The sequence below is a fragment of the Scleropages formosus genome, chromosome 7, assembly GCF_900964775.1.
Source record: "Scleropages formosus chromosome 7, fSclFor1.1, whole genome shotgun sequence".
Taxonomy (NCBI): Eukaryota; Metazoa; Chordata; class Actinopteri; order Osteoglossiformes; family Osteoglossidae; genus Scleropages; species Scleropages formosus.
Genome location: NC_041812.1, coordinates 19,572,479 through 19,600,392, shown reverse-complemented (window position 1 = coordinate 19,600,392; position 27,914 = coordinate 19,572,479). Strand labels below are relative to the sequence as shown.

Sequence of the window (27,914 nt, the reverse complement as noted above, 5' to 3'; positions counted from 1 at the left end):
GGTGCGGAACACACACCTCCGCTCCGGCAATTCAACTGCTTGCGCTGAAGTGAACGAGCAGAAGAAGGGCAAACTCGCGCAAAATGTCCAACCTTAAGTTGCAGGTCCTACACGTGTCATGATTAGCAGATGCAGCAGCAGGGCAGTTCCGTGCGTTTGCAAGATGTCCATCGGAACCGCAACGGAAGCACGGCCGACGCAGGAGGAGTAACGCGTATCGGTAGAAGCGGCGGCGCAGAGCTGCAGTGCTTGCAGACATCGTCGCTTTCGCCTAGGCATCATCAGCTGCCTTCAGCTGCGTGGCGACTGACTGTCAGTGCAGTCTGCAGTGTCACGTCAGATTCCAATTTCCAGCAATAATCTTTTTTTCGCGGATACGACTCGAGGATTAGCAACATCATGCTCCACTATCTGGTCACGCAGCATATAATCATCCACCAACGTACCGTACTGTACTGTACTACTGTTTCTCCAGTTCCCTGCTGCGCAAAAGGATCATGTCGTTCCACGACCACACGTTTTGGAAGTGATCTTCCAAAGCTTTTAATCGCAGCAGCCAGATGATGATCACCACCGGCGGCGCTATTTGGCAACGTATAATAAAACTTTGTCTGTCTCTGACCTTCCGGTTCCGAGGCAGTGTCGGAGCAAAGCCCGTTTTCTTGCCTCCGGCCAGGAACGAACGGCCATCGTATGACGAGCATGTAGTTGTTAAACATTTTCAACCACGTTAATAGCGGCACGGCGGGCAAAGGGGTCTCGGGGCAAGTCAAAGGACTGGGACACGAAGCACTCGCGGACGCCATCCCTCAATAATCCGTAGCGTAGGAAAAAAAAAAAAACCGTCATCGTCGCCAATTTCGTTGTGTCTTCAGTGAACAAGGGAAGCCGGAGAACTTTTGCAAAGATTTTATGAAGTCGGAAAGCATCAAACACACTAAGTTTACATCACCACGTGCACATCCTCTCTGTCTTCTTCTCTACTACCTCTCTAATTGCATTGCAAAAACTCTAGCGCCACTAGCGCCGCGCCAATGCGAAACACGACACATCGCAAAGGAACAAAAGCTGCGGGCGGCTCTGACGTGCGGCGGCGATCCGCCACCATCCAGATCACGTGGTAAGGGCCGTCGGCGTTAGCGGGGACGCGCCAGCAGGGGGCAGCAACGGGCCGCCGCAGTACACCGCCGGACCGCCAGATGGCGCCGACGAGCCCGCGCAGCTTCAGTGAAGTCCCCGGCGAAAGAGCGAGTAGCGTAGGAGTCATGGCGTCGAGAAAACGAAGCGCAGTGTGGTCGTATTTCGAGGACGGCGGGGACCCGAATAAGGCCGTGTGCTTCGTGTGTTCCGACAAGATCCAGCACTGCGGCAATACGAGCAACCTGCTGAAGCACCTGCGCTCCAAGCACCAGGCCGAGTTCGCGGACATGGAGGCCAAGAAGAAGAAGCAGGTGCCGGAGCCTGGGGCGGCCGCGGCGGTACTGCTGCGCCGGCAGCAGCAGCAGCAACAGCAGCACGCCGGGGTGGTGGACACGGATACGGACACGGACACGGACGCAGCCGGATACCCAGGTGGAGCGGAGCGGAGAGGAGGGCGAGGCCGAGGGAGGGAACGGAGACACACATCCACTCTCTCTCTCTCTCTCTCACTCACACTGACTGAGGATGGACAGACTCAGAGCCCGGCAAGGGAGCGGAATAACTAGCTAGTAGCAGCAGTAAAATACTAGTAGTAGCTCTACCGCTACTTACTTAGTTACCAGCTGAGTCAGTGTGTCTGAGGCGAGAGCTGCTCTCAGGGAAAGTGTGAATTCCCTGGTGGTACTATTTATTTTTATTACCCTGAATTGACAAGAAGAGTGAAAGTTACCAGCTGGATAAGTGAAAAATGATTCTGTGCAGTTTGTGGAGGGAACAGTTAGTTGCAGTAGGAGACGCGGCTGAGTGATGTTTCCCAACAGTGTGAGAGTGTTTCAGTTGTATCGGTTGGCAACACACGCATTTAATAAATTCATCATGTAGCTGAGGGTTCTTTTAAAAAAAAAAAAAAAAAAAAAAACTGGCAATGCCAAGCTACTTACAGTTATTTACCCTTTATCCATCTGGGTAATTTTACTGGAGTAACTACCTTGCTCAGGCCGGGGTGGTGCATCTGGGGGTGGGATTTGAACCTGTGACCTTTGGGTCCAGAAGCAGTAGCTCTAACCACTACTTTACCAGATGTGTCTGAGGCCCTTAGAGCTGCTCTCGGGAAAAGTGTGATTTCCCTGCTTTCCGGTTACATTAATTGACTTACATTTCATCTCACCACTTGTACAGCTGGCCAACTTTTACCGTATCACTTCAGGATAAGTACTTTGCTCAGCGGAACTACGGTAGGAGGTAAGGCTCGAACCCTTGTCGTTTGTGTCAAAGCTGGCAGCTCTAAGCACTGCGCCCCCTGCTGTGCTACCAGTTGGAATGCGCACTGTAATATGTGTTTCTGGAGGAAACGGTTACTGCTCCCCTGTAGCGATCGCGACTCAGTAACTGCGGCATTACTCTGTTTTATTTGCATACGCAGTCACTGTCCTGCTACGCCTCCTGTTATTTCCATGCAAATTTGCTGAAACGACACATTACGTGTTTAAAAAATAGCTGCAGAATGAATTAAAACGGTTGATGCGGGTCCTAGAAAACCCGGACAGTCCAGGGAAATATCTTGAGCTCCTGTAATCCATTTATTTCGTGAGGTAAAACTGAAACTGCGATACTAAATCGGAGTAATTCACGCCCCCCCGGCTTGCGTTTTACATGATCTCGTGTTGTGAGCACGGTGGTACGGCGAGTAGTTTTGCTGTCTTACAGCGCCTGGGTGGTGCGAGAGGATGTGGGTTCAACACCCTCTCGGTCTGTGTGGCGTTTGCATTTTCTCCCCATGTCTGCGTGGGTTTCCTCTGGGTGCTCTGGTTTCCTCCCACAGTCCAAAGACATGCTGTTCAGGTTCACCTGTAGTGTGTGAGTGATGGAGAGAGTGTGTTTCACTGATGATGGATGAGTGACCCAGTGTAAGTAGTGTATCTAGCAGTGTAAGTCACCACAGTGAATAAGGTGTGTGGGCTCATAACACTACAGAGTTCATTGGAATTCGCTTTGGAGAAAAGCTTCTGCTAAATAAATGTAAATGTGTGCATGAACAACCGCGGTTTATTTGTAGAAAGGAATACAATGCAGCGGAGACGCCTGTTGACGGACCCTCTTGTAAGAGACGCTGTCGGCGTGAAGCACGTTGTGTAGCAGTCAATGTGCGGGATGTACTTTGACGGGACGGGCAATAAGCGCACGGCAAAATGCTGTTGTTGCATGAGGAAGCGTGACTTCAGAAATGCGGTTAGTCTGCATTGAAAAGCCACATGGAGGAAGTAACGTTGTGAAGAAAAGCAGGCCTAATTAAAACAAAACTATGAAAAGCATAGACTAATTGTGGATTTTTTGCTTGCGGATCATCACAGCTGCGAGACACGGCAGCAAGCTGTTCTTCACGAGAGCGGAAGTTACCGTCTGAAATCCGGAATCCTCTCGCCTTTACGTGCGATGGGCATGTATTATCGGTATACATCATGCGAGGATGTGGGGAAACTCTTGTAGGAACTGTGTGTCGACAGCAACCTAGCCAAGTCTTTGACATGTGTGAGGCATCACTGTACCCGTTTATGGACACACACCATATTTTACTACTCAACAAATCTAAAGTAAATCGGCTTGATTATCGTTCACTTGACATGTAAATGTAGCTAAACTGCACATTTAGACTTGAGTAAACACCCGTGTGTCTTTTGGTGTTTGTAAGCAGTCAGAAATGTAAAAGCACCAATGTGTTGGCGTGCATTTAGGGTTGTGTCATTTTCACGTGTGTGTTCAGTACGAGAGAGTGCTAACTTTTGGTCCTGCATTTTTTGCTGGTTTGTACTGGATAGTCATGAAATGTCTTAGAATTCGAAAATGAGTAGAGCATACAAACCCTGTGGAAGAAGTGTGTGTGTGTGTGTGTGTGTGTGTGTGTGTGTGTGTGTGTATACATACATACATACATACATACATACATACACACTCAGTCAGCACTTTATTAGGAACACCTGTACACCTGCTTATTCATACAAGTATCTAATCAGCCAATCATGTGGCAGCAGCGCAATGCAAAAAATCATTCAGATACAGGTCAGGCGCTTCAATTAATGTTCACATCAAATGCAAAAATGGTGTGGAAAAAACGTGATCTCACTGATTTTGACTGTGGCATGATTGTTGGTGCCAGACGGGCTGGTTTGAGTATTTCGGTAATTGCTGATCTCCTGGAACTTTCACGCACAACAGTCTTCAGAGTTTAGTCGGAATGGTACGAAAAACAAAAAACATCCAGTGAGCAGTAGTTCTGCGGGTGGAAAAGCCTTGCTGATGAGAGAGGTCAGAGGAGAATGGCCAGACTGGTTCGAGCTGATAGATTACCACTCTGTACAACTGTGGTAAGCAGAAAAGCATCTCAGAATGCACAACATGTCGAACCTTGAGGCGGATGGGCTACGAGAGCAGAAGACCACATTGGGTTCCACTCCTTTCGGCTAAGAACAGAAAGCTGATGCTGCAGCTCACCAAAACTGGACAGCTGAAGACTGGAAAAACGTAGCGTGCTCTGGTGAATCTCGATTTCTGCTGAGGCATACAGATGGTAGGGTCAGAATTTGGCATCAGCAACATGAATCCATGAGCCCGACCTGCTTTGTGTCAACAGTCTAGGCTGGTGGTGGTGGTGGTGGTGTAATGGTATGGGGAATGTTTTCTTGGCATGCTTTGGCCCCATTAATACCGATCAATCGTCACTTGAATGCCACAGCCTATCTGAGTATTGCTGCTGGCCATGTGCATCCCTGTATGGCCGTAACTTACAAATCTTCTAATGGCTACTTCCAGTATGATAAAGCACCATGTTACAAAGCTAAAGTAGTCTCAATTTATGAACATGAGAATGAGTTCAGTTCCTCAGTAGCCTTCCCAGTCACTGGCTCTGAATCCAATAGAACACCTCTGGCATATGGTAGAACGGGAGATTCGCGGCATAAATGTGCAGCTGACAAATCTGCAGAAATTGCATGATGCAGTCACGTCAACATGGCGCAAACTATCGAAAGAATGTTTCCAACATCTTGTGGAATCCATGCCGTGAAGAACTGAGGCTGTTTTGAGAACAAAGGGAGGTCTTACCCAGTATTAGTATAGTGTTCCTAATAAAGAGCTCCGTGAGTGTATGTATATTATACACACACATACAAATATAAATTGTAATGCATTTTAATCTTTTGATGTCATATGATGCAGAACATGCAATGAAGAACATTTTGTTTTCAGCCTTTATTTTCAAATAATGAGTATCGGTATTTATTCATCATACACTTGTAAGCAAAACACACAAGCTGGACAAAGGCTAATGTTATCGGTGAGTCACACAGGTGAGGCCGTAGGTGTGACCATTAACGGATATGCTGGTATGAGGGCAGTCGCTGAAGTGAGAATTGGTTGTGGTGTGGTGGGGCACAGTTCTCGCAATTGTGTCAGGTGGCTTTTAAGGACTGAGTTTTCTGGGTTTCTCAAGTATATGCTTTGCCCTCAGAGATACTGGACTCTGTGTCGGGAGAAGAGGACCTGCGAGCCGAGCAGTTCCGTGGCGAGGAGGCCATGAGCAGGGCGGACCAAGGCAGCGTCAGCGAAGCGTGCTACCTCTCTGCCATCATGTCCAAGAAGCGCAGTGCCGTGTGGACCTACTATCAGGACGACGAGGACGGCAATAAAGCCCTCTGCCTCATATGTCTGGAGAACATCCAGCACCGGCGCAACACCAGCAACCTGCTGAAGCACCTGAGGAAGAGGCACCCTGCCGAGTATGCGGACGTAGAGGACAGGACCAAGAGACGGCAGTGCAAAGAGGGAGCGCTCGCCTTGCCGCACTGCACGTTTAAACCCCCGGTGCCTCTCCAGAGTGCCTGCAGGAGTACTCCAGAATATCCAGGTCATTTATCTTTGTCGCATACCTATTTCCCACGTTCGTTACTGGGCCGAAACTCAACTCATTTTTGCCCACAATTTTAATCCAAAAATAAATTTCACTGAGAACAAATTTGAATGTCCACATATGAACTTAAAGAAAGAACTAAAATAGATACCTGCCAGTAAAAAAAAAAAGGTTAAAATTGGTTCAGGGTATCACCTGAAAGGGAACGTACTTACAAAAAGGCTCCGACGGCAAGAAACGGGAAGATAGGAAGGATACTGGGGCTGTTTTGCCCCTTTTTTAGGAGGGGTTTCAGCATGAAAATACAGATACAATTGGTGACATCACAAGGTTACTTTATTACAGCAGTGGTTGTCATTTCACATTGAACTTCTTAATATTTTACCTTAAATTGTCCATCAAACCGGTATCGCAAGGATTCTACCTGTCCGACTAGGGCAGGTATTCCAGTAAACGCCCTGCCGCGGACAGCTGGACGAGCGTTGCCGCAGAGCCCTAAAGATACATTTTCCGTGTGTTTGTCATTGACAGAAAAGTTTATTCTTGCAGCTTGGCCGATTTCAGGAAAAATGCTCGTTTCTCCAACGTGCAGATATCCTGGAAGTGGGGCAGTCGGAGCAGGAGCAGATGAGGAGGGCGCTGGAGCAGGAGATCCGGGTGCTGGAGCGCGAGAGGGAGCTCACGGAGCAGCTGAGGAGGGCGCAGGAGCAGGAGGCGCGGGCCCTCGAACAGCAGAGGGCGCTCACGGAGCAGCTGCGAAGGGCCCAGGAGGAGGAGATGAGGAGGGCCCGCGAGCTCGAGGCCAGGGTGCTGCAGCACGAGCGCCAGGCCATAGAACAGCTGAGGAGGGCTCAGGAGCAGGAGTCCAGGGCCTTGGACAGAGAGCGGGAGGCGCTGGAGCAGCTGCGGCGCGAGCTGGAGAGTGAGAGAAGGGCGCTGCAGAGACAGCGGGGACAGGGGGACGCAGCGGAGCAGGACGCGTCGGTCACGTCGAAGTACACAGGGAAGACGGAGGAGGCTAAAGTGCAGGGCACTCTTGACCTTCACAACCGCATCTTGGAGCCAGAGGTGACGACGTGAAGGGACGGGAGGAGGGACGTACGTGGTGGCAACGCGTCAGAACCAGGCAGGACACTTCTGCCCTGAACGGGTAAGAGGACCGAGTCGTCTGGGCAGCAGTGTAACATGTTTGCTTCCTCTCCTTCAAAATAATGCGTTTTTGCTGTGGATGAGCTGAATCCAGCCGATAACCCTGCTTCTACTCTTTTCAAAGGAAGTCAGCAGTCCTGGATCCCCTGACCCACCTGTGCTGAGTTGTGCTCAAGCCTCCCAGGAAGCAGCTTGTCTTCCGCTGCTCTCAGCTTCACTAGGGCTGGGCCTGGGTGCACCGCGCGTTAACGAGATGTCACTTTTGTATATGGGTTGTATTTTTTTTCTACTTTTTTAAAAATATGTTCACATTAAAAACTCCCTTCCATGGACAAACTGCCCTTTTTGTGTGTTGCCAGACTGGAAATCTGTAATGTCTCCTTTCCGTGGGGTGGAGATGTATATAAAAGAGTGTTTCAAATGCGGTGCTGCACCATTGTTTCGGGTAGCTCTGCCCTTCAGTTATTGCAGCAAGAATCGCTTCCAGACATATGAAACGGGCAGACAGGCAACCTGTGTAGTGGTTAATATGCAGAACTATAAGCGTACACAGGCTGCTTGGGAACACTATTATGGTTGTCATGTTGGAAGTATACTGATTACTTACGTTACAAACATTACGATTTTTCAAAGATGCATTTCTTTTAAATGGCATTTAATGGGTTTGCTTCCAAACAGTTGTGGTGCGACGCAAGAACGGACTGATTTTCCACGTTCGGCCACTAGTTGGCAGCAGAACGCACTCAAATTGAAACATAGGGGGTGGAGTTTGGGGGGGGGTGCACTTATTCCAGTGTTTACAGCTGGAGTTCAGTTGTAACTCAGTGTCCCAGCTGAATGCGAGAAACGTTGGTGGAATTAATGTGGCAGTCAGCGTTCGCGAAAATGATTTTTCCCCACATTTTAAAATGTCTTACCCATTGCTTTTATTCAGTGTCGCTGTGTCCAAGATTTTTTACATCATCTTAAGCGTAAATAAATGGACATCTACGTAAGGTTTTTCCTGATTGCGTGCCTAAAAAAAAAGTTGAACATTGTACGTTTGTGATGAATCAGTCAACTGCATTGAATGGGAGTTTGTGGAGATTTTTTTTCTCCCAGTAATTTTGTTTTAATTTTAATATTCTTTCAAGTAGTAAAAGTGTCACACTTCAGTGTAGTGGGGGGTCATTGCTGCGCACCCTTGTTTCCAGGATACAGCAGAACACAGCAACCCTGCACTGCACAAGTGCTTTATGATGATGGATGTCTGTTTTCTTTCCTGTTATAGTTGAGGTTTCTTACGCATCCTAACTCCTTAAAAAGTGGATGGACGTGTGTGTCATTTAGTTTTTGACCGTCGTGTGCTAAATGGGACTTTTCAGTTACAATCACCATTAGGACCAGAAGTCTAAGTTAGGGACCCAAAGTACTTGAAACGGACATCTCACTTAGGACTAATGAAATCCTGGCAAGAAGCTATTTTAAATATGTTGAAAACAAGGTGATTTACATGATCTTCTGTAGCCACTTTTTGAAAACCATTAGTGTGTGAGCTTGATTTGTTAAATTTGCATAACATGGCATTTTTGTCACTGTCACATTAATGAATGTTTGCATTGGTTTACAGTTGGGACTGACGTTTCATCCAGGGAGGACCCTGCTTCGCACCTGAGGCTTCCTGCGATTGGGTCCAGATTTCTGGCCCCACATGGGCAGTTTGTGAAACGTGATGGAGCCAAAGCATGAATTGCTACTGCAGGGCTCATAACTGCTGGCCGTCCGGTGTATTTTAAGGAACGTTTAGCCTGCGAACACCAGAAGATCTAATGGCTCTCAGGTTCTGCACCATTGACTTCCTCTTTCTGGGTTTCAGTTGCAGCACTTTAGCTAAAGTATGACTCTATTGCTGCATATAAAATAAAAGATTACAGAAATTTTAAGTTAGAGCTGGAATACAGTGTCCTTACCACTTCTTCACACACCGCAGTCCTGCTCAGAGTTTCTGCCTCCCGTTCCTGCTCAAACAAGGGTTAACATTACAGTCAAATTCTAATTAAATTGTTGCCTCATTACTTGAAAATTGCTACCCCGTCCTTTGCAGTACATTTTCCAGAGGAAATTTAAAACATTTTGCTGTGGGGGAAGCGGAATATTATTCCCCTGAGAAAAACGTGAACGTTTGGCTCCAATAGGAAAGCAGCGAGTTGCAGGCGTGGTATCGGTGCTCTAAGTGTGTGTTCCAGGAGACGATGCCCGTGTGTAGATACTGTAGCGCACACTTCCCCAAAGTCCCTCTTTCTGTTCACTTCCCACATTACTCTGAATTCACACTCCAAAGTTCACATACATATGGTACTGCTAGAAAGTATCATTGTATTAAAGGTTTTTCTGTGTGTTTCTATGGAATGACGTTTTCTGCAGTGGGACAGTTGTAAGTCAATTTGTCTGGAAGTTATTTTACATGAAGATGACACAAATGAGTAAAGGTAAACGCATGGAGTTTGAGAGGGTGCGGTGGTGCAGCGGGTTTGGCCGGGTCCTGCTCTCCGGTGGGTCTGGGGTTCGAGTGCCGTTTGGGGTGCCTCGCGAAGGACTGGCGTCCCGTCCTGGGTGTGTCCCCTTTAGCCTTGTGCCTCGTGCTGCCGGGTTTGGCTCCCGCTCACCGCGACCCTGCTTGCGAAAGCAGCTTCAGCCAATGTGTGTGTGGGGAGTTGGAGGATAAAAGCCATAAGATTGAATATCATTCTATCGTACAGCTTTTCTATGCAGATAGAAAATAATGCTAAAGTTCTGGCCGTTTAGTACAGTGTAAAGTTACATGAAAAATTAAAGTACCATATTTCTAGTGAGGGATGGTCTGAGCCGGATACAGCTGCATCTCTCTCACAATAACACAGTGCACAGGAAGTAGTCCAAGGCTGTAATGTAAGCGTATTGATCTGGGTGGGGAGTGCTATAGAACTGCTCGGCCTTTTTGCTGTGTGGAGCAAGTGCAGCTTGACGACGGCAAATGAGAACATCGCAACCGGCAATAAATGGCAGAGCAAAAGTTAAAATACGATTTCGAACATCCCATCTAACAGGACACAGCATAGCGAAGCTCTGGCTGCTAAGCAGCTTGAGAATTAAGGCTTCACCCGATGGCCACGCTTGGTCTCCGACATTCAATCCGATATTTTCGGACAGATTACAAAAGGCCCGCGTAGCGGTGCAGCAGTCGTCTGCATTGGGGCACCTGCGTAATTACAGGTGATCCAAGCACAGCTTTCCCTTTATGAACGATACCCGGCGGTAACGCTTCCGAGCAAACGCGCGTGTAGACAGGACGTCTCCGTAATGGACACTGACCTCCCCGCGGTCAATAATTCGGCAGGTCCCAGTGGAGGGGAGGCGAGCGAGTTCACAGCGGCTCTCCGCGCACAACGGAGCCTTCGGAGCGGGACGCAGGGACACGTTCGTGTCATCGAGCCACAGGCGGCCACTTGCTGCCGTACGATCGGCGTGCGGAGAGCGTCGTTTCCGCCCCAACTCCATCCCGGCACCTCCCCTTCAAAGGAACCGCTAAGGTGAGCACATAAAGATGGACCGATGTTTTCCCACACGCGTCATCGAAACTGAGGACGAAGGAAGAAATGCGGGGTTAGGCATCGTCATACAGAGGACAATGCAAAACGAGTCTTGTGCTCCTTTAACAGACATCATCTTTGTGAACAACTCAAGGTAAACCATACGCTCCACGCAAACCGCACCTCTCGAGTGTCCCGGACGCACGGCGAGGAGCGTACGCGATGCCAGCCTGTCCCACAGCCACCGAGATGCTTGTTCTTCATACGCGAAGCACGGAGTGCGAATGCTGGAGGCCAAGGATGGGTCCGTGCGGCAAGGCAGCTCACACTGCTGCCGCTATACTTTGACCGATGAAGGCTGCTGAGGTTCATGGACCAAAAGACACTTTCGTTCAGTCATTCAGCTGACGCTCCTCTCCAAACCGACACGCGATCATTAACTTGTATTTAGTGGACGCTTATCCAGGATGACAGCGTTGGATATACAGCACTCAACTCCAATTCATCCATTTACCCCTTTTACAGTAGAACAAAGCAATGTAAGCCGCGCGCACACACACACGGCGATTCACATTCACCAGAACATACCTTTGGACTGTGGTGGGAAACCAGAGCACCGAAAGGAAACCCACATGAACACAGGAAGAACAGATGAGGCTTTAGCGCAGTAAAAGCTCCTTGAGCCACTGTTGCGCATCACCTGCCGCTAAATAACAGGGTTGTGAGGGCAGGAAGAACAGACGACTCATCTACTTGTGTCATGTAAATGTTTAATAATTAAAAAAAAAAAAAAGTGATGCATGCAAATGCGATTAGGAATTTATGCAGCTACTCGCGTGATGTACATTGTTACTTTCCGTCAAATGAACAAACTGTACTTTAGAATCACACGTCTGCAACTGTGTCTCTCTTTCTCCTAATCATGCAAAGCACAAATTGCGTTTCCTACGAGATGTACGTCGCTTTGGAGGAAAGCTTCCGCTAAATGAATAAACGTAGTGACAAAACTTTAACGAGATGTTTTTTTAAAATAGTTTATTATCTTTAAATAATAGCTCTATAATCAGCATACATTTATGTAACATTCACAGTACTGTACACCCCGAACCCTTTGATTCATTAAATAATATAAATACAAAGTTCCTCTGATTCCGTTTCCTAGTAGACAAAGAAATAGGAAGCAAATGCCATCTCGTGGATTCTCATATACAAATAAAAAGTACAAGAATAAGAAAAATACTGTCCATTTTTTTTTTATACATATATAAAAAGTCATAGAAAAGTCTCCCCGGATTTATTAAAAAGCTCCCTTTAGTATTCTGCTAAGTACTTCCACAGCGTGATCGTAACAAAAGCACGACATTTTTGCATCCTTCATGTTGCTAGTGTTTCTATACATCATCATGTACTGGGAAATAACTGGTGAACGAAGATACCAGGTCACGCTTACTGTGTTTTTTCAAAGCATCACAAGTAATTAAAGAACAGAATCAAAAAAAAAAAAAAAAAAAAAAAGAAAAGTTTACATATCTTAAAAACAAAGGAAAAAAAAAAAAAAAAAAGACACAATGACGCAGCAGATGTTTCATTCGATTAGACTGTACCTGTGTGCTTATCGTCACCTTCATTTCCTCTCCACACCACTCAGGATAATCCCCTTCCTCCCTGACAAGTGTAAGGGGGGGGGGGGTGAGGGTCTGCGACATATGACGACATTTAAACGCATATTTGCTGCGATTTAATGCTCGGACCTGACTCAACAGCAACTACCTGCCTTGGAGGTTAAATTCTAAAGAAATCTATTTAATTGCGGACTCAACTGAAAACTCGTTGCACCTATTTGCCTTATTAGCCGGAAGTGATAACTGCCCCTCCCCCGCCAAAAAAAGGGACCATAATCGCGTTTCGTACACAACGCGACAGGTAAGGCCCATATAGCGACCGACGAAGTGAGTTGAGAAGCTCCGCTCCCTCGGCGATTAAGGACCACGGAGGTGACATTCCGGCAAGTTCGACAACAGATCAAGGTGATGAGCGGCGGGAAGAGGGAGAGAGAGGGGGTGCGTGAAACCGCACGGCGGCGACCCCTTCGCCCGAACCCCAGCGCCGCGGGGTCTACGCTTCGCCACGCCAAGCACGTTCTCGCAACTCGGGACTCGGCGTACGGGAGAGGCGTCCGCTTACGCGAGAAGCGCCCAGGCGCGGCGCCCCGGGGTCGAGGAAACCGCGAGGCCGTCGTCTTTTCAGACGCGACGGGAACTTCCTCTCCAGACGTCCGCACGGCGTCTACGACGACAAGAGCCACCGCTTCCGAAGCGAGGTCGCAACCTTTCTGGAAAACGGGTGTCATTCGACACTTCGTCTGACCGCTTAAAGAAGGCATTCGGTGCGTCCTTCCGCAGGTGACGGAATCGGGATGGTCCCGAAGCGCGGGCTTCGGCTCTCTCCGGACCTCGAACGCCACCCCCGAAATAAGCGTCCTTCCCTCTCCGAAAACGCAGGAAGCACGGAGGCGAACGACGGGAGGTACCGAGAGCTCTAGCCGTAAAGCATCTCGGACTCGGAGAGGCGGCGTGAGAAGCGAAGGTCAGGAATGGCGCTCGCCGTGCCCTGGAGGAGCGGACCGACGGCTCGATCCACCGTCTGCTTCGCACGATAATGGGGCGAGCTCCGGGAGGCGGGACGAGACGTCGGCCAGGTAAACGCCGAAAGAGGGATCGGCGTTCGAGCCGCTTTCATCTCGAAGGAGGACAAGGCAGACTCGACCTGCTGAAGCGCTGCTCTTCAGGATTTAGAGATGTGGTAAAAGCGCAGTGAATTCCCAGCACGTGCCCTGCGCCGCCCTGCGCCGCACTCCCCTCCCCTGCCTACAGAGGGCAGCGCTGCGGGCGAGAGGAGCGAGGCGGCTCCGTGACCGCAGGAAACGACCGGCCGGCGCGGTAGCAGGTCAGCGGTCAAATGCTACAGGAGCATAAAGGTAAATCAAAAGCGGTGCCAATCAAAGGCTACTGGCTCCACCCTGGAGTCCACAGGAAGCTTCCACCTCGTTTCTCCGCTTTCGAGGGCAGCAGACAGACATAACCCAAGACCAACAAAGAAGTGAACCGAGGACTAAGATTTTAAAAAACACACATCATAAAACAAGTGTGGATGTGGGTCGAGGGTGCGATTACATTTTGCGATTCACTTTCCCGTTTCGCTCCATTATCATTTCAACATCTTGACCGTTACATTTTCCGTAAGCAAACGCCACGGATGCGAAGCGCGTCCCGAACGCGGCAACGTCGCTCTCGCCTCGCGAAGCGCGTTTCGGTCGAGCCGGAGACGACGGGAAGGCCCATCTCCTCCGGCGTCCCGCCCCGCTCGCCGCACTGGAACAAAGCGAGTACCGCACCCATCGGGGTCTCACGGGGTACGCCGGACGTCTCCTACGTCTTCTCACCCCCAGCGTTGCCCCCACATCCAGTTGAGCTAAAGCGGACTCCTTCATGCTACATTCTCATATAACCATTATTATTATTATTATTATTATTACAAAAACCAACAAATAAAAATAGAAGCTTTTGATCGTTTCACAAACCTTTAAAATACAGCGCCTCCGGCACATAGGACACGGCGGAACCGGTTATGGGGTGGCAGAGCTCCCATACCACCGGCGCCCATCAGCAGTGGCCCTAATGGGAAGGATTTCAAATTAGATGGCGTCAAAAAGACAAGATTATAAAAAGTGACACGATCGCCTGTGTCCTTCACAGTCCAAACAGAACACATTACTGCCCCACCGTTACCCTGTTTTACACGCAGAGGGGACCCCGCACCGCGAGAGAGTCTGGCAGGATCTCCGTCCGCACTCAGCCAGGCTCCGATTCGATGCCAACGCCATTCCTCCCCAAAACAGTTTGGGGACAGAAGGGGACGGTAAATCCTCGAGCGATGCTGCGGCCGGTCGAGAGAGGGATGCGCGGATCTCCCGGAGCGGCTTCTTCCCGCTCCCGACAGCGGAGTCCCCGCGCGACTGCGGAGACGATGCCGCGACACCGCGAGACATACGGCCACCGGCGCTGCAAAACAGGGTTTTCGGTAACGGAACCGAAGAGTTACGCTGAGGTATTAACTCGTTTCTAAAATTTGGACACGGTCGTGGCCGGGAGGCTCTCGTTCACGTCGGTTTCGTCTTCGTTTCCGGTTCCCGCGCGACGTGCGGCGGCGAAGCCTCGGACCGCCGCTTCCTCCGGGGGCCGTCACAGCGTGATGATGTTGCCGTCCTCGCGCATGCTCTCCTGGCTGCTGCTGGCCCTGCTGGGGCTGCCATTGTGCGTGGGGGTGTTCAGGGAGCTGAGCGAGGCCTTGCTGTCGGAGAGCGAGCCGCTGTGCAGCGAGGCGCTCTGGGCGAGCGGCCGCGGCGCCGCCGCCGCCGCCGCCGACGACGACGGCGTGTCGCCGTTGGCGACGAAGCCGGAGGGCAGGTAAGGGGGCAGGTTGTCGCTCTCGATGATGAGGTCGCCGTCCTCGTCGCTGTCCCCTTCGGCCACGCTGCTGTTGCCGTAGTGGTTAACGTACTGCGAGGCGGGGCTGGGGGTCGAGTCCTGGGAGAGGCCGGAGCCCGAGCTGTTGCCCGACGCCTTGCTGCCGCGCACCACGTTGTTGCGCTGGTTGGCCGGCTTCACCGTCACGATGAGGTTGTGGCTGTTGGCCACCATCATGTCGGTCACCTGGTCCAGAGACTTGCCGGCCACGTCGATGCCGTTCACCTCCAGGATCTCGTCGTTGACGCCCAGCAGGCCCGTGCTCTCGGCCAAGCCTCCTTTCACCAGACGGGAGATGAAGACGCCGGGCAGCTTCTCCACACCCTGCGGCGTGACTCGCACGCTCACGCCGTCGCGGATGTAGAAGCCCAGCGGCTTGTCGGAGCCGTGCTTGTGAAGCCGCACGCGCCGGTGCGTCTCGGGCAGGATGTCCACGTCGATGATGGAGGAGATCTGCCGGAAGTCCTGCGGGAGGCCGATGAGCAGCGGCGCCTTGTTCTTCTGCTGAGCCGCGCGCAGGCCCGGGAGCCCCTTCTTCTTCCGCTGGAGGGAGTTGCTGGCAAACACCACGGCCTCGTCCACGTCTGCGAGAGAGAGAGAGAGAGAGAGAGCAGTCAGCACCTCCGTCAGCTCGCTCGCTCACACACACACTCCTGGAGTAATTCTACACATTACCCTAGTAGAGCGACTTGCCTCTTTGAACACAAGGCAGGGCTGTGAAAGTAATTTTGTACAAAGAGGCTTCACGGCACCTGCCGTGTGCTTGTTTTTCACATCGTAATCTGTTACTAAGAGCGAGGGGGGGGGGGGGGGGGGGCAAGTGGTTTAGGCGTGAACGTTTTTGCACGCGAGCCGCCATCTTCGGCGCGTGCAAAGTTCCGATCGTACAAACAGGAACTTTCATCGTAGTTGTATAACAATGGCGGCGGCGACAACCAGCTCGGCCCGTAAGCTCTGTTCGCGGCTATCGTACGTCGAGGTTCGCCCGAACCCTAGAGCGCCGTATCCTGTACCCTCTTTCCGTACGGTTCGTTCCCCTGCGCGACTCCCCCGGACTACTGTTCCTGAAAACTTTTGAAACTACAAAATACAATTATTTAAAAAAAAAAAAATTTGAGAAAAGCGTCACTGTCGTACTGTATCGTTAGGTTATGTGCACGTCGTTATAAACGGCACAGACGAAAACCGAACGCTGAGCCACGCGGTTTGCGTCCGCTTTCGTCATTTGTCACCGGACTGTCGGAAAGCCGGCCGTTCGACATCTCTCCGCAACCGTTCCTCCGCGGCCTTGAACTGGCAAATCTCTGCCATTTGTCCGTACGCACCAGTCGCGGTCCCGTTAAGGTGCATTTCATTATCAGAAAACGCTTTCGTGTCGCTGCCGCTCGGCGAGTTACCGTCCGGGTTTCCCTCGCCTCGCGGTGCAGCCTTACGATAAACACCCGCAACTATCTACCCTGAGCAGTTTTTAACTGGAGCGGTTTACGGCGAGTACCTTGCTAGAACGTACCGCAGCTGGAGACGGGATCGGAACCTGCAACCTTTGGGGCCAAAGGCATTAGTTCTAACCACTACGCTACAAGATGCGTCATACTAAGCGCAACCTTACAGGTAGAAAAATTAATTGATTTATCGCCGTTTTTAATTACAGTATTTTGTCACACCCAAATCCCCACCCAATCACCATGTGGGCTGGGTAAATAGTCGTATGTGCGACACCCCCCCACCAAGTACTGCTTACATTCCAAACCAAGCAGACACGCACGGCATTTAGGCCCGGGTGTCAGCATCTCATCCGAAACACCTGCGGGTGCGTAACAGGTGACCGAAGCCACGTGCATCTAACGGGCGCGGAACAGCGGACACGAGGACCCCGACGCGACCGACGTCGTGCGAAACATAACGGCGAGGGGAGCTGCCGTGCGAAATGTGGTCAGACGGCGTAACATCCACACGTGGGTGTCAGTCAGCAGTTCCGGCTCTGATTTAGGCACGGTCCGCGTGTCAGAGCTTAGCCTCATCTCATGGGGAAGTCCTTCTTGGGATGAAAAGTGAGATGCAGTACAATGAATAGGCCATCTGGGGGGGGGGGGGGGGTGTTTGGTGGCAGCTCAGCAAACATGGAGGCAGGACAGAATGAGGGACACCCTTCTGGCAAATGTGAGTGTAATAATGAAGATTAAACGCAAACGCTTAAGGTGTGTGTGTGTGTGTGTGTGTGTGTGTGTGTGCGCGCGCGCGAGAGAGACAAAAAGCTAATGCATAATACATCTCCTCCCTGACTGCCCCCCAGCAGTCGCCCCCGCTACCGTCCCAATTCCGACTCGCTCCGTCCGAACGCGTCGGACTCCCGCTGCGTGTCCCCACCTCCGTCGCCGGAGCCGGCAGGGGGGATGCGGGACGGACGGAAGACACCACCCTCCAGGGTGCGATGACGAGGGAACCGCCCCCCGCCCCCCCGCCCCCCCGCCGCACGTCAACTCAGATTAGCCCGGGGATGTTAAATCCATCTCTCCATGTTCTTTCTTAGCAGCCGTGGAGCTGCGTGACGCACGTGGGGAAGTCGATGGCATTAAAACTCCTCTCTGGCTCCCTGCTTTAACAACAAGCGAAGGCACTGCACAGCAAGTCGTGGTAAGAAATAAAAATCCCATCAGTCCCCCATTTATTTAAGTCCTGGAAAGCTACACTCAGCCTGTATCCAAGGTGTCCTCCTGCATGACGTTTTTACCACTTATTTACATTCGCGCTTACGAGTAACACGCATTGACGGCCAGCGCTGGCGAATGCGGTGATTTACATGTGCAACACCGCCGACTCGCCGCCTCTCCGACGCGATGTTTATCCGCAGTCATCTCTGTTGGCAGGAGCTCCATTGATCCGGCCCGGATTGACGGCCGTCCCGATCCACCCGCTGCCATCGGCATCTCTCATATCGTGCTGCCTTAATTAATCTAGACGCGCCATAATGGGGCAAAAACGCAGTTCGCGGCGAGGCGTGCCGGGGGAGGGACGCGCGCCGCGCAGGATGACGGGAAACGCGCTTCGGAGATGCGGCTCGCGCCCTCGCTCAGACGGACGAGGTTCCGGGCGAACATTCTTCAACCGCGGGGCTGAGCGGAGCTGCCGAGTCATCTCCTCCCCGCGTGCCAAGAGCGAGGTCCAAGTGGGACAGATCACACGCACAAACGCACGAACCCACACACACCAGCACATCGCAGTTTGATACGCAGCCACGCCACCCGGACCGAAGCGATCCCCCTCCTGCCCCCCACGAGGGCCAGCCACGACCACGACAGCGGAGACGCAGTCCCTCAAAGGTTCCACCTCCCGAAGGGCGCTCGGGTCTCCTGTCCGACGACCCGTCCCAGGGGCCGAGGCCACGCCGACGGCTCTGGGACCGACGATTAGAGAGCACGAGATGAGGCTACGCTCACGGGGACCCGACCCTCCCTCGGCTGGCCGCCGGGACCGCCGCACGGTTTAACCGCAAATACGCGTACGTTCGGCAACCAGGGACCACGGGATCGCAAGAGAGACGCCAAAATCTCGGCGGGATTAAAGTGCCTCAGGCGTGTCGCTTTACTGGAGGCTCCGCGGCGGAACCAGTAGCGACCGAGTATAAATAGACTAAAAGCCCTGTACGCACTGCTGCGGAGCGAAGGAACGCAGCTAACGGAGGGGTGCCGGAGGGCGCACGCAAGCAAGCAGCCCTTCCACGCACCTCCGGTTCCAGGACGCGAAAAGGGCTCAACAAAGAGGAGAAGGAGGCCAGAGATGGGGTTACGAAACGCGACGGGGTCGCCGGGAAGCCGCGTGCCGCAAACCCTGCCGGAGTCCGGTTCCGGCGCGGCACGCGCGAGAACAACCGACCTCCTGCTTTCCCCTCTTTCTTACATCGAAGAGGATGCGTTCAGCGAGCAAAGCAAGCGAAGGAACGCCGTGCCCATCTGCAGATGTCCTGGCTCGCCGCTCGCACTCCTCGAAGACTCTTACTGCGGGTTCACAAGAGGTTCGACTGAGTAATAACAGGCAGCAGCGGCGCTTGGAGCAGGGTAAATCACCGCACAGCGACATCCCAGCCTCAGAGCCTGGGAGGACAGGTAGGCAGGAGGAGGCCCGACCCGAGCGGCGCGGGTGCGGCAGGTCCGCCGCGGGACGACGGGTGGAGGGCCGAGCCACGTTCGGGCTCGGCCGTACCGGGACTCTTCCCCTCCGCGTGCGGTAAACGGAATCGCGGGACACGGTAACTCGGGAGGGTGCGGCGCGGCTAGTTTAGCCTCGCCGGGGTGCGGTGAACTTCAGCTCCCTTTGGGGAGGGAAACGAGCGGGGTTCCGCTTTGCGAACGCAGCCCCGAGCCCGCCCCGGACGGCCCCCCGACACTGCTGCGTAAACGCGTAACGAGCCGGGAAAATATGCGCGTCCCGAGAAAGAGCGGCAGTCAGTCATCTGGATCAGTTGCCTTCGGTGCAAATTCGGCCCAAATGTCGCCGACTGCACGGATGGGAACGCTCTCCTGTTTTCAGATTGAGACATTTATGTTCCGCACGTTAGAGAAGCTCCAGAACGCCTGCCGATCCCTACGAGCCCTCGGGGTCCGGTGAGCAGGGCATCGTGGCCCGACAGCGCGGGGTCCCTACAGACCCGAGATTCGCTCATCAACGGCCAGCGTCACGTTGAGCTCCTCGACAGCACCCAGAAGGCACGGTGTATTTGCGTGACGTCGCCATGGTAGCGCGGTCTAAGGTAATCCAAACGGAACGTGTGAGGTATGGGCTAAAGGTGCCACTGTGTGCTGGGAGCTTCCATCCCTTGCAGTATAGATTTCCCAAGTTCCTGTAGAGGGGACTGCGCAACGCATCTCTCTCCCTCACACACACACACACACACACACACACACACACACACACACACACACACACACAGAGCGGCAGTTCACCGTTTTGCATACTTTCACACTGCAGTGATTTATGCGCAAAAGGACTCGATTTCGAGCAAGTACTAAGAAACCAGGTCACCCACATAATCCAAGATCCTAAAAATCTAATTCCGACACAAAATAATCCACTGCTAATGGTAATCCGAGATAAAACTACGCTACCTGAAATATGGTGTTCAAACGGGACAATTTTAACCACGCTGGAGCCAAAACTGTATTTACTGTCATCATACAAAGTATGTGCGGCACGTTCAATGCCGCTCCATCCATCGCTTGGTCGCGCCACGACAGAGGAGCAGCGAGACGGCACACAAAGAAAGGTGCGCACGTCCACAGGTGTAATCTCACACATGCATTTGTTCAGCGAGCCGGCAATTTTCTCCAAAGTGGCTTATTTACCCCTTTATGCGGCAGGATCATTTCAGCCGGAACATTTTTTTTTTGGGTAAGTACCTCCCTCAAGGCACTCGAGCAGGAGATGGGATGGGATGGGATGGAACCTGGGTGCTTCAGGTCCACTCCGAGCACCGCGCCACCTGCCGTCCCCTAAATTTAAAGGGATGTACCCCAGACCGCCACCATTAAGATGCTGACATGCCAGTAAAACATTCGGGATTTTAATACTGCCACACGCTTCTCTCATAACCGGCATCTCCGCGCTGCGAGAACCCGGCGTATCGCGGCACGCGTGCTCCGTACGTGGGATTGTGCCGCACCCCGGCAAAGGGCGAGACATACGGCACTCTCTCCACACGGCTTCCCCAACCACGACCGCAGCTGACGGAGACGGAACGCAGCAACATCCGCCCGCCGTGTCCACGGACCCCGCGACGCACCGAGCGAGACTCGGGGCCAGGATGCGGTGCATTTCCTCCGAGGCTGCGGTAAAGGTTTCTCCCCCCCCCCCCCCCCCGAAGATGTCAGCCACCTACTCACGGTGCATTTTAATATTCCTCCTGGCTGCTGAAAAGGGTAATCGCGTTAAAGGTACTTGAAGGCAATGGTTATGACATTTAATTTACCTCCCTTTCACCAAGTCCTCTTTGCGCCTGCCATTTGGCGCCACGCTCTCATACGTCCTGAACGGCAAATGCTTATTTCTGGGTGCCAACGGACTGACGGCTCGCGTCACGTGATAAACCTGCCCAGACTAATAGGTTTCGAGGGTTTTATTACATGTGGCGTGCCAGATTAACCCTCGCTCAGCCAGAGCGAGTTAATGAAAGATGCGTTTTAAATACGATTTGACAGAGGGGGACCCGACAAACAGTTTTCGCTTTGATGGAGACTGGCAGGGACACAAAGAGATCCGTCCGCTAACAAGCGCGGCGCCGCGTGGGACGAGCCGTCAGCCAGTCAGATTCAATTAGCAGATCCGAGTTACTGGCGCGAGTCAACCGCCGCCCCCTACCGGCCAGTCGCCCCGTCCCCGTGACCCGTCCAGAAAGGAACCCGTGAATCAAGTCGTCGTCTCCCTCCAGGGTTACTCGAGATGCACGAACGCGATGTAACGAGCGCGGAGGGGATGGACACGTGGGTTAATAAACGTACAAAGAGCCTGGATAAAGTGCAATTGTTGACTGCGCTAATTAGATAATGAGATCCAACAGGTTCCCTGCTCCTCGGCGGCGCACGCGGGCCTACGTCGGGAAGCGAACGGCGGCGACGCGAAGTCGGACGCGGCCTTCCGCCCGCGGCTCGGAGAGCTCGGACGACGCGGACGGACGCGGGATCGATCCCCGCTCGGTCCGAGGAGTTTGCGCGTTTTCCCTACGTTCGCAAGCGTTTCCTCTCGAAGTCCAGAGACGTTTGCCCATCGAACGGGTGCGTGTACATCACCCGCAGCGCGTGCGTCGCGCTGCTCAGGTGCGCGAACGACTAAGAAGTTCAGGGTGGTGCATCTAGCGCCGTCCGGTAAATACCAGTAATAGTTACTCATAAAAAAATAATTAATTTTCCCCGGCACACGCCGCAAGTACACGTTGAACGAGCTTTTCCTCGATATCCCCGGGGATCCGTTCCCGACCCGTCCTCAACGGCAACGCGGCGCCCAGATCCAGGACCGGTGCTGAAGTGACACACAAACAACCTTCGGTCCCTCTGGGTTTGGATGATTAATCATGCAGTAATTAGCAAACATGCAGTAAGTCTCACACACACACACACACACACACACACACACACCAAGGGCTCATTAGCGTGTGGAAATGTGCAGCAGTGCACAGCGAGCTGCCCGGAGAGGGAAGCCCCAAATCTGAGCTCTTACATCTGCAAACACAGAGACTGGAAGCGACTGGGGGGGTCGAGGGGGGTGGGCGTTTGCAGGGGAACAGAAACACGCACAAGCACATGCTTACACGGCAATACACGCTCTTTTCTTTCAGTCAGGTCACTGGCATCTCAGATGAAGGTTCCTGCACTTCTCTTTACTCTGAGCTGTATGTCGCTTTGGAGAAAAAAATTAATGTATGAATATAGGTTAATGCACAGTCACTACATGCTCTGGAAGCAGGCTTGCGGTTCAGGGAAGGGAGAGCTCATCATCATCTCCTCACTCGGTCTAGTCAAAAGAGTACAGGAAGGCTACAAAGGGCAGCTGAGGACTATTACCCTGCAGCGCAAAGGATTGTGGGAAACCACAGGGCAGCCTGCATGAATTATAAACCGCGCAGGCGGCGGAAAACGCACAAGAGCGACCCTTAACGCTGTATCCGGGTGCCTTCTCCAGGCCCGACATGTGATGCCGCAGGCGGAGAAGCGGGGCGCCATCAGTCCTGCACACCTGCCCGTTTACCGTGGTCCAGCGATGAGAGTCGGTGGAGGAGCACTGCTCCGTCCCACGCGGCACCCCGCGGTGCTCCACCGCCACCCGGCAGCCTGCCGTCTGCATAAGAGCAGCGGGACTCTTGCGGGAGAAGCTCGGCACCACCGTTTAGGTTCGCACCCAGTCCCCAGTCCCCAGCCCCCAGCCCACCAGACACCCCCCCCAGGGAGGGGTATGCTCAGTGGAAGCCCCGAGACCCTGGCTTGCGTCCTTGCGATGTTGTCCTGCAGACTGACCATCTGGGACCTGCTCCTCCATATGGCATAAACAAGGGCCCCCAGCCATGCCCTCCCCGGCAATCTTCGCACTCAAACACGTGCTCCCCCACCCACAACGCTAACAGGCTTATGTGCATACATCTGTTTTTATGAGAGTAATATGGTACCAAAATAAGTTGATTAAGAGCCCTCTCTCACAAACAGCTTTAAACTGTATTCCAGAGTCACCAGCCGGGGCACAGTAAGAGAGGAGAGCGATGGTGGCAGGGCAGGGCAGGGCGTCCGGGCACACCCCAAGGCGGGCCGCGCCGATACCCGGGTGCCGCTCGGCACCGCTGGGAGGGAACTAACGGGGTTTGACCGGGATTACCGCGATAAGATAATGAGGGCCCCACTAATCCCACCACAAGATTATTATTGAGGCTGGCAGACTGGGAGAGAAGAATCGCAGCGTTGTGCCTGCGGGACCCCCACCCGCAACGTCCGTCACGGACGGACACGGGAGGAGGCTGGCAGACAGGGCCACCGCACACGGGCCCATTTAACAGCAAACGGGCCGCTGGTCAGAGACTGTCTGACGCCTCAACCGATGTGCAAAACGTGGCGCTTTAAAGCTCTTTTAATTGCCGTCGAGTTGACGTCCGCGCTAGGTGAGCGCGGCGTCTCCAGAAACTTCTGTCCTTAACGCCCGCCGTCACTGTGGCCGAACCCATCCACCTCAGTGCTACTCATGCTCTCCTCCCCCTTCCCCCGATTTCCAAAGATTAGTCCTTCAGAGGATCCCATCCTCTCACCATGTGCCTGAAGTACGGTAGCCTCAGTCTCGTTTGTGCTTCTAATGAACACTCCAGTCTGACTCGATCCGATATTCATCTCTTACTTTTCCTGCCTGTCGACCACAGAGTCCTTACAACTCTCCTCCAGGACCAGGGTTCAAAGGAGTCTAGCTTTCAAAGCCATGCTGAAATACCGCTTAGTCTTACAGCTGGGTCCTGCTCTCCGGTGGGTCTGGGGTTCGAATCCCGCTCGGGGCGCCTCGCGACGGACTGGCGTCCCGTCCCGGGTGCGTCCCCTCCTCCTCCGGCCTCGCGCCCCGCGTTGCCGGGTTAGGCTCCGGCTCCCCGCGACTCCATAGGGGACAAGCGGTTTCAGCCGACGTGTGCGTCTTACAGCCGTCTGCCTCGGCACCCGCCATCGGTTCGTCGTCGGTAAATCACGCTTGGCGAACTTTCACGTTATGCGATGAGGCCCGCCGACGTGAGGGGTTCGAACGACCCAAAGATCGCGTGGCGGCGTTGTTCTGCGTAAACAAGACCGGAAGACGTAAGTTAAAACGGCTCACGATCGGCAAATCTCGCTCGACCCGCATAAAAACCCTCCGACTCGGAAGCGTTCCAGTTTTCGCTCGCAGCCGGCGACGCGTTACGTTCGAGCAAGGAACCCGATCGCTTTTTGAAAAACGAACCGTAAATGACGATCGCCGATGCGCCGCCGGATTTAGAAGCGTTTACACATGCAGCACACGTACGCTTGAATGTTTTTGTGATCAGACAGCAGGACGAGAGCGAAACGAATTTCTAGGACTTGCGCGAATGTAAACGTGTCATTTAAAACCCAACTTTTTCTTGCTCGTTTTGTTAGACCAAAAGATTTAAGAAAAATTAGTGTTTTAATTTCTACTGTAACAACAACAACCACTATTAATTTGCGGAATTATTAAATTAATTCAACAGGCAAAAAACGGGTGAAACGGGGCTAAAACAGGGGTGATTTAGGATGTTCGGTCAACATTTGGTCAGCTTGGACGCCGATTTTCTCGAACCCCGCTTCAGCGCGAGCGCGATTGTTTCGCGATGGCATTTTATGGACCCGAACGATCGCGTCATAACGGGGCTTCGCCGTCCTTACCGTTTAAAAACGAGCACATTCTAGTTGCTTTGGGTTGAAAGAAACTAACAACACACTATAGGAGAGGACTAAACACCATGATCCCATCAGCAGTGAAATAACTCCCTCACGTCCATGTACAGCTGGTCTAAGCAAAGGGGAACCCCACCCCCCCCGACGGGCGGTACCACGTAGCGCAGTGCTTATGGACCCCCCCCCCCCCGCATTCAAAGGAGCCCTGGATCGGATCTCACCCCCTGCTAGGTACATAATTGGTACAGTAAAAATTACCCGGCTGCAATGGGTAAAACTGCGGTACATGGCATAACGCTATTAGTCACTGGAAAAGAAAGTGCGAGCTAGATGAATAAATAACTTTCCATTTTCCTCCCTATCTCATGCTTTCAGCCCTAGCCAGAAATATTATGTATTCATGCGTGTCATGGTGTCACAGTGTCAGCACTTAGGATTTTGCTTAAGAGTCAAAGCGGTTGAAACCCACGCAGCTCCGAGATCGAGGTTGGGCGGGTGGGCTCGGAAGATGCTGGCGACGGGCGAGAGAGAGCAAGACGGACGCGGACGCACGCGACCTCTCGTCTTCCCGGCGCCACGCGTCCTATGCCATTTCCGCCAAACGGCGGCATCTCCCGCTTCACCCGGGAGGCCCGGGCGGCCGGCCCTTCTCCAGATCGAGGCGGCGCTCCCTCTCGGCGATATACGCGGTCGGATGCCGCGGGATGATGCGACAATAAACCTATTAGCAATTATTTGATCTTCTCCGCACATAGTAAAGAGAGGAACGAAGCAAAATTTGATGACCCACGCAGGGAGACCGCTGCCCTCCCGCGCACCCTCGTCTCACCCGGCCGTGTTCCCGGAACCACCCGGACCCTCGAGCCTGTCCGCCTGCGTTTTCACAAAACCCTAAAAGTCCACCTTCCCCGGCCCCGAGTCCTCACCCCATACATTTACATTAATTCATCTCACAGACACTTTAGCGCAGGATATTTCGCCAACACGGTCTTCCAAGGTGACTTACAATGTTCCGCGTACCACATTAAACATTTATAATCGCCACCCACTCATTCACGGCAGCAACGTAACACACGCGCAAAGACAGCGTATGGGCACCGATGCACTTGCGATGCGGACTACGGGAGGAAACCAGAGCACCTGAAGAAGCGCCACACGAACAGGGGGAGAAGATGCGAACTCCACGCTCGGCCGGATCGGAACCCGCATCCGATCGCACGGCCCACTCACCGCGAGGCGGCAGCAGCACAACCCGCTGCGTCACCGTGCCGACTGCAGGAAACTTCATGCTCTTCCCGTGTCATCTTCCCGTCAGGGCCGCATTTAAACATGAGGCGAGAGGCTTCACGGAAGCCCCCGCACACTATTGCCCCATTGCTCCATCTCTCCCGCGCAGAGCGTGTGGGATGATCTCCGGGAAGAAGGTGGAACTTCACCCGCTGCGATAAACCAAAGCCTCAAGGAAGAGCCTCCAAGGGGGCAGGCGGGCAGCGCAGGCCGGTCCCGCGGCGTTTAGTCTGAGCCGAGCGGGGGCCGCCCTCAGGCTCCGGTCCCCAGCTGAGTAATCGTGGCGGCTTGCACGCGTTCCAGCTCTAATCCCAAAAGGCAGACAGGCGGGACTCATCGCGGGCCAGCGGCATAGCTTCATTCCACCAGGAGACCACCCCCCCCCGTACGCGCGCACGGCCTCGGCACAACCCGAACCCGGAGCCGACGTACGGCGTTCCCAGGCACCGCATTCCTTCACCGGCCACGGTTTTCTAGGCATGACGCGAAACGCCAAACGCCGCGGCACGGAATAACGAAAAGCGCCGTGGATGAGATGTCCGTATCGCCGCACGGGCCGCTATGCTGAAATTTAAGAGCATCGTCCCGGCAACGCGGACGACGGCAGCCAACGTTATTTTCGACCGCTCAAACTAACGCACTTTCCGCGTTGGACAATATGCTCGGCGTCATATTTTTACGTCTGCATTTTGACACAAATTACACCCATTCCTCCGTTTACAAACCGAATTCGTTCCTGGAAACCAGTTCAGGAGGTGAGAACTGGGAAATTAAAATGACAAATAAGAGCTTTCCCCATAAGGAATAATGGTAGGTTGTTGTAAGCGGGACCACCCGAAGTACAAAAAAAAAAAAAAGAAAAATTTTATTCCTATCTCAATGTAGAATACAATTATTAAAATGCCCCACAACTGTTAGCGAACACTAATTGCCGTAATAGAACACAGAACATAAATAAGTATTTATCCATCCATGTAAGTACTGTTTGTATTTACGTATGTGGTGTCTGTATAGCGAAGAGAGAGAGAAAGGAATATCCAAGAAAAATGCTTCTCATTCCCTGTTCCTATTTTATCATACATTATCCTAAAAATAATAAACAAGCAAGTAGTTAACCCAAGAAAACAGAAGCAAGAAGGTGAGCAGCCTGACAAGCCAACAACTGAGATTCGTTTAACAGTAAATAGGGGGGTGCGGTGGCGCAGCGGGTTTGGTCGGGTCCCGCTCTCCGGTGGGTCTGGGGTTCGAGTCCCGCTTGGGGTGCCTTGCGACGGACCGGCGTCCCGTCCCGGGTGCGTCCCCTCCCCCTCCCGTCTTTCGCCCTGTGTTGCCGGGTTAGGCTCTGGCCCCCCGCGACCCCGTATGGGACAAGCGGTTTCAGGTGGTGGGTGTGCGCGCGTGTTAACCGTAATTAGTCACGCAGCCGCCTCGAGGGAATGTATGGACTGGACCAGGCGCT

At 52.9% G+C, this 27,914-nt stretch overlaps 2 protein-coding genes across 5 annotated transcripts in view; one reads left to right on the top strand and one right to left on the bottom strand.

Annotated features, from left to right (window-relative positions):
* Positions 1-61: 61 nt before the first annotated feature.
* On the top strand, positions 62-9,721 carry LOC108918946 (caldesmon-like). Of its 3 annotated transcripts, none has more exons than XR_003797835.1 (4): positions 62-1,572; positions 5,645-6,040; positions 6,636-7,193; positions 7,321-9,721. XR_003797835.1 is itself a non-coding variant. In XM_018726593.2 (3 exons), the coding sequence occupies exons 1-3, from the start codon at positions 1,200-1,202 to the stop codon at positions 7,121-7,123; spliced, it is 1,257 nt and encodes a 418-aa protein (XP_018582109.2). In that variant the 5' UTR covers positions 62-1,199; the 3' UTR covers positions 7,124-9,721. The 3 variants fall into 3 exon arrangements, 1 of the variants encoding a protein (XP_018582109.2); XR_003797834.1 differs by having other exon boundaries at positions 7,317-9,721; XM_018726593.2 differs by having other exon boundaries at positions 6,636-9,721.
* Positions 9,722-12,253: 2,532 nt separating this feature from the next.
* The window catches only part of pard6a (par-6 family cell polarity regulator alpha), a 34,600-nt gene continuing 18,939 nt past the window's right edge, over positions 12,254-27,914 (bottom strand). The window contains exons 1-2 of one of the 2 annotated variants that reach the window (XM_029253417.1): positions 18,067-20,126; positions 12,254-15,850 (exon numbers count right to left, since the gene is read on the bottom strand). In XM_029253417.1, coding sequence (XP_029109250.1) covers positions 14,982-15,850; positions 18,067-18,193 — 996 coding nt within the window. In that variant the 5' untranslated portion in view covers positions 18,194-20,126 and the 3' untranslated portion in view covers positions 12,254-14,981. Of the gene's footprint in view, positions 15,851-18,066; positions 20,127-27,914 lie in introns of those variants that run through there. The other variant, XM_029253416.1, reaches the window with a different exon arrangement.

Coding starts and splice junctions, on each gene's coding strand:
- LOC108918946 (XM_018726593.2), top strand. CDS start 1,200: ATGGCGCCGACGAGCCCGCGCAGCTTCAGTGAAGTCCCCGGCGAAAGA. Junction 1,573..5,644: donor GGACGCAGCCGGATACCCAG/GTGGAGCGGAGC, acceptor CTTTGCCCTCAG/AGATACTGGACTCTGTGTCG. Junction 6,041..6,635: donor GAGTACTCCAGAATATCCAG/GTCATTTATCTT, acceptor TCCAACGTGCAG/ATATCCTGGAAGTGGGGCAG.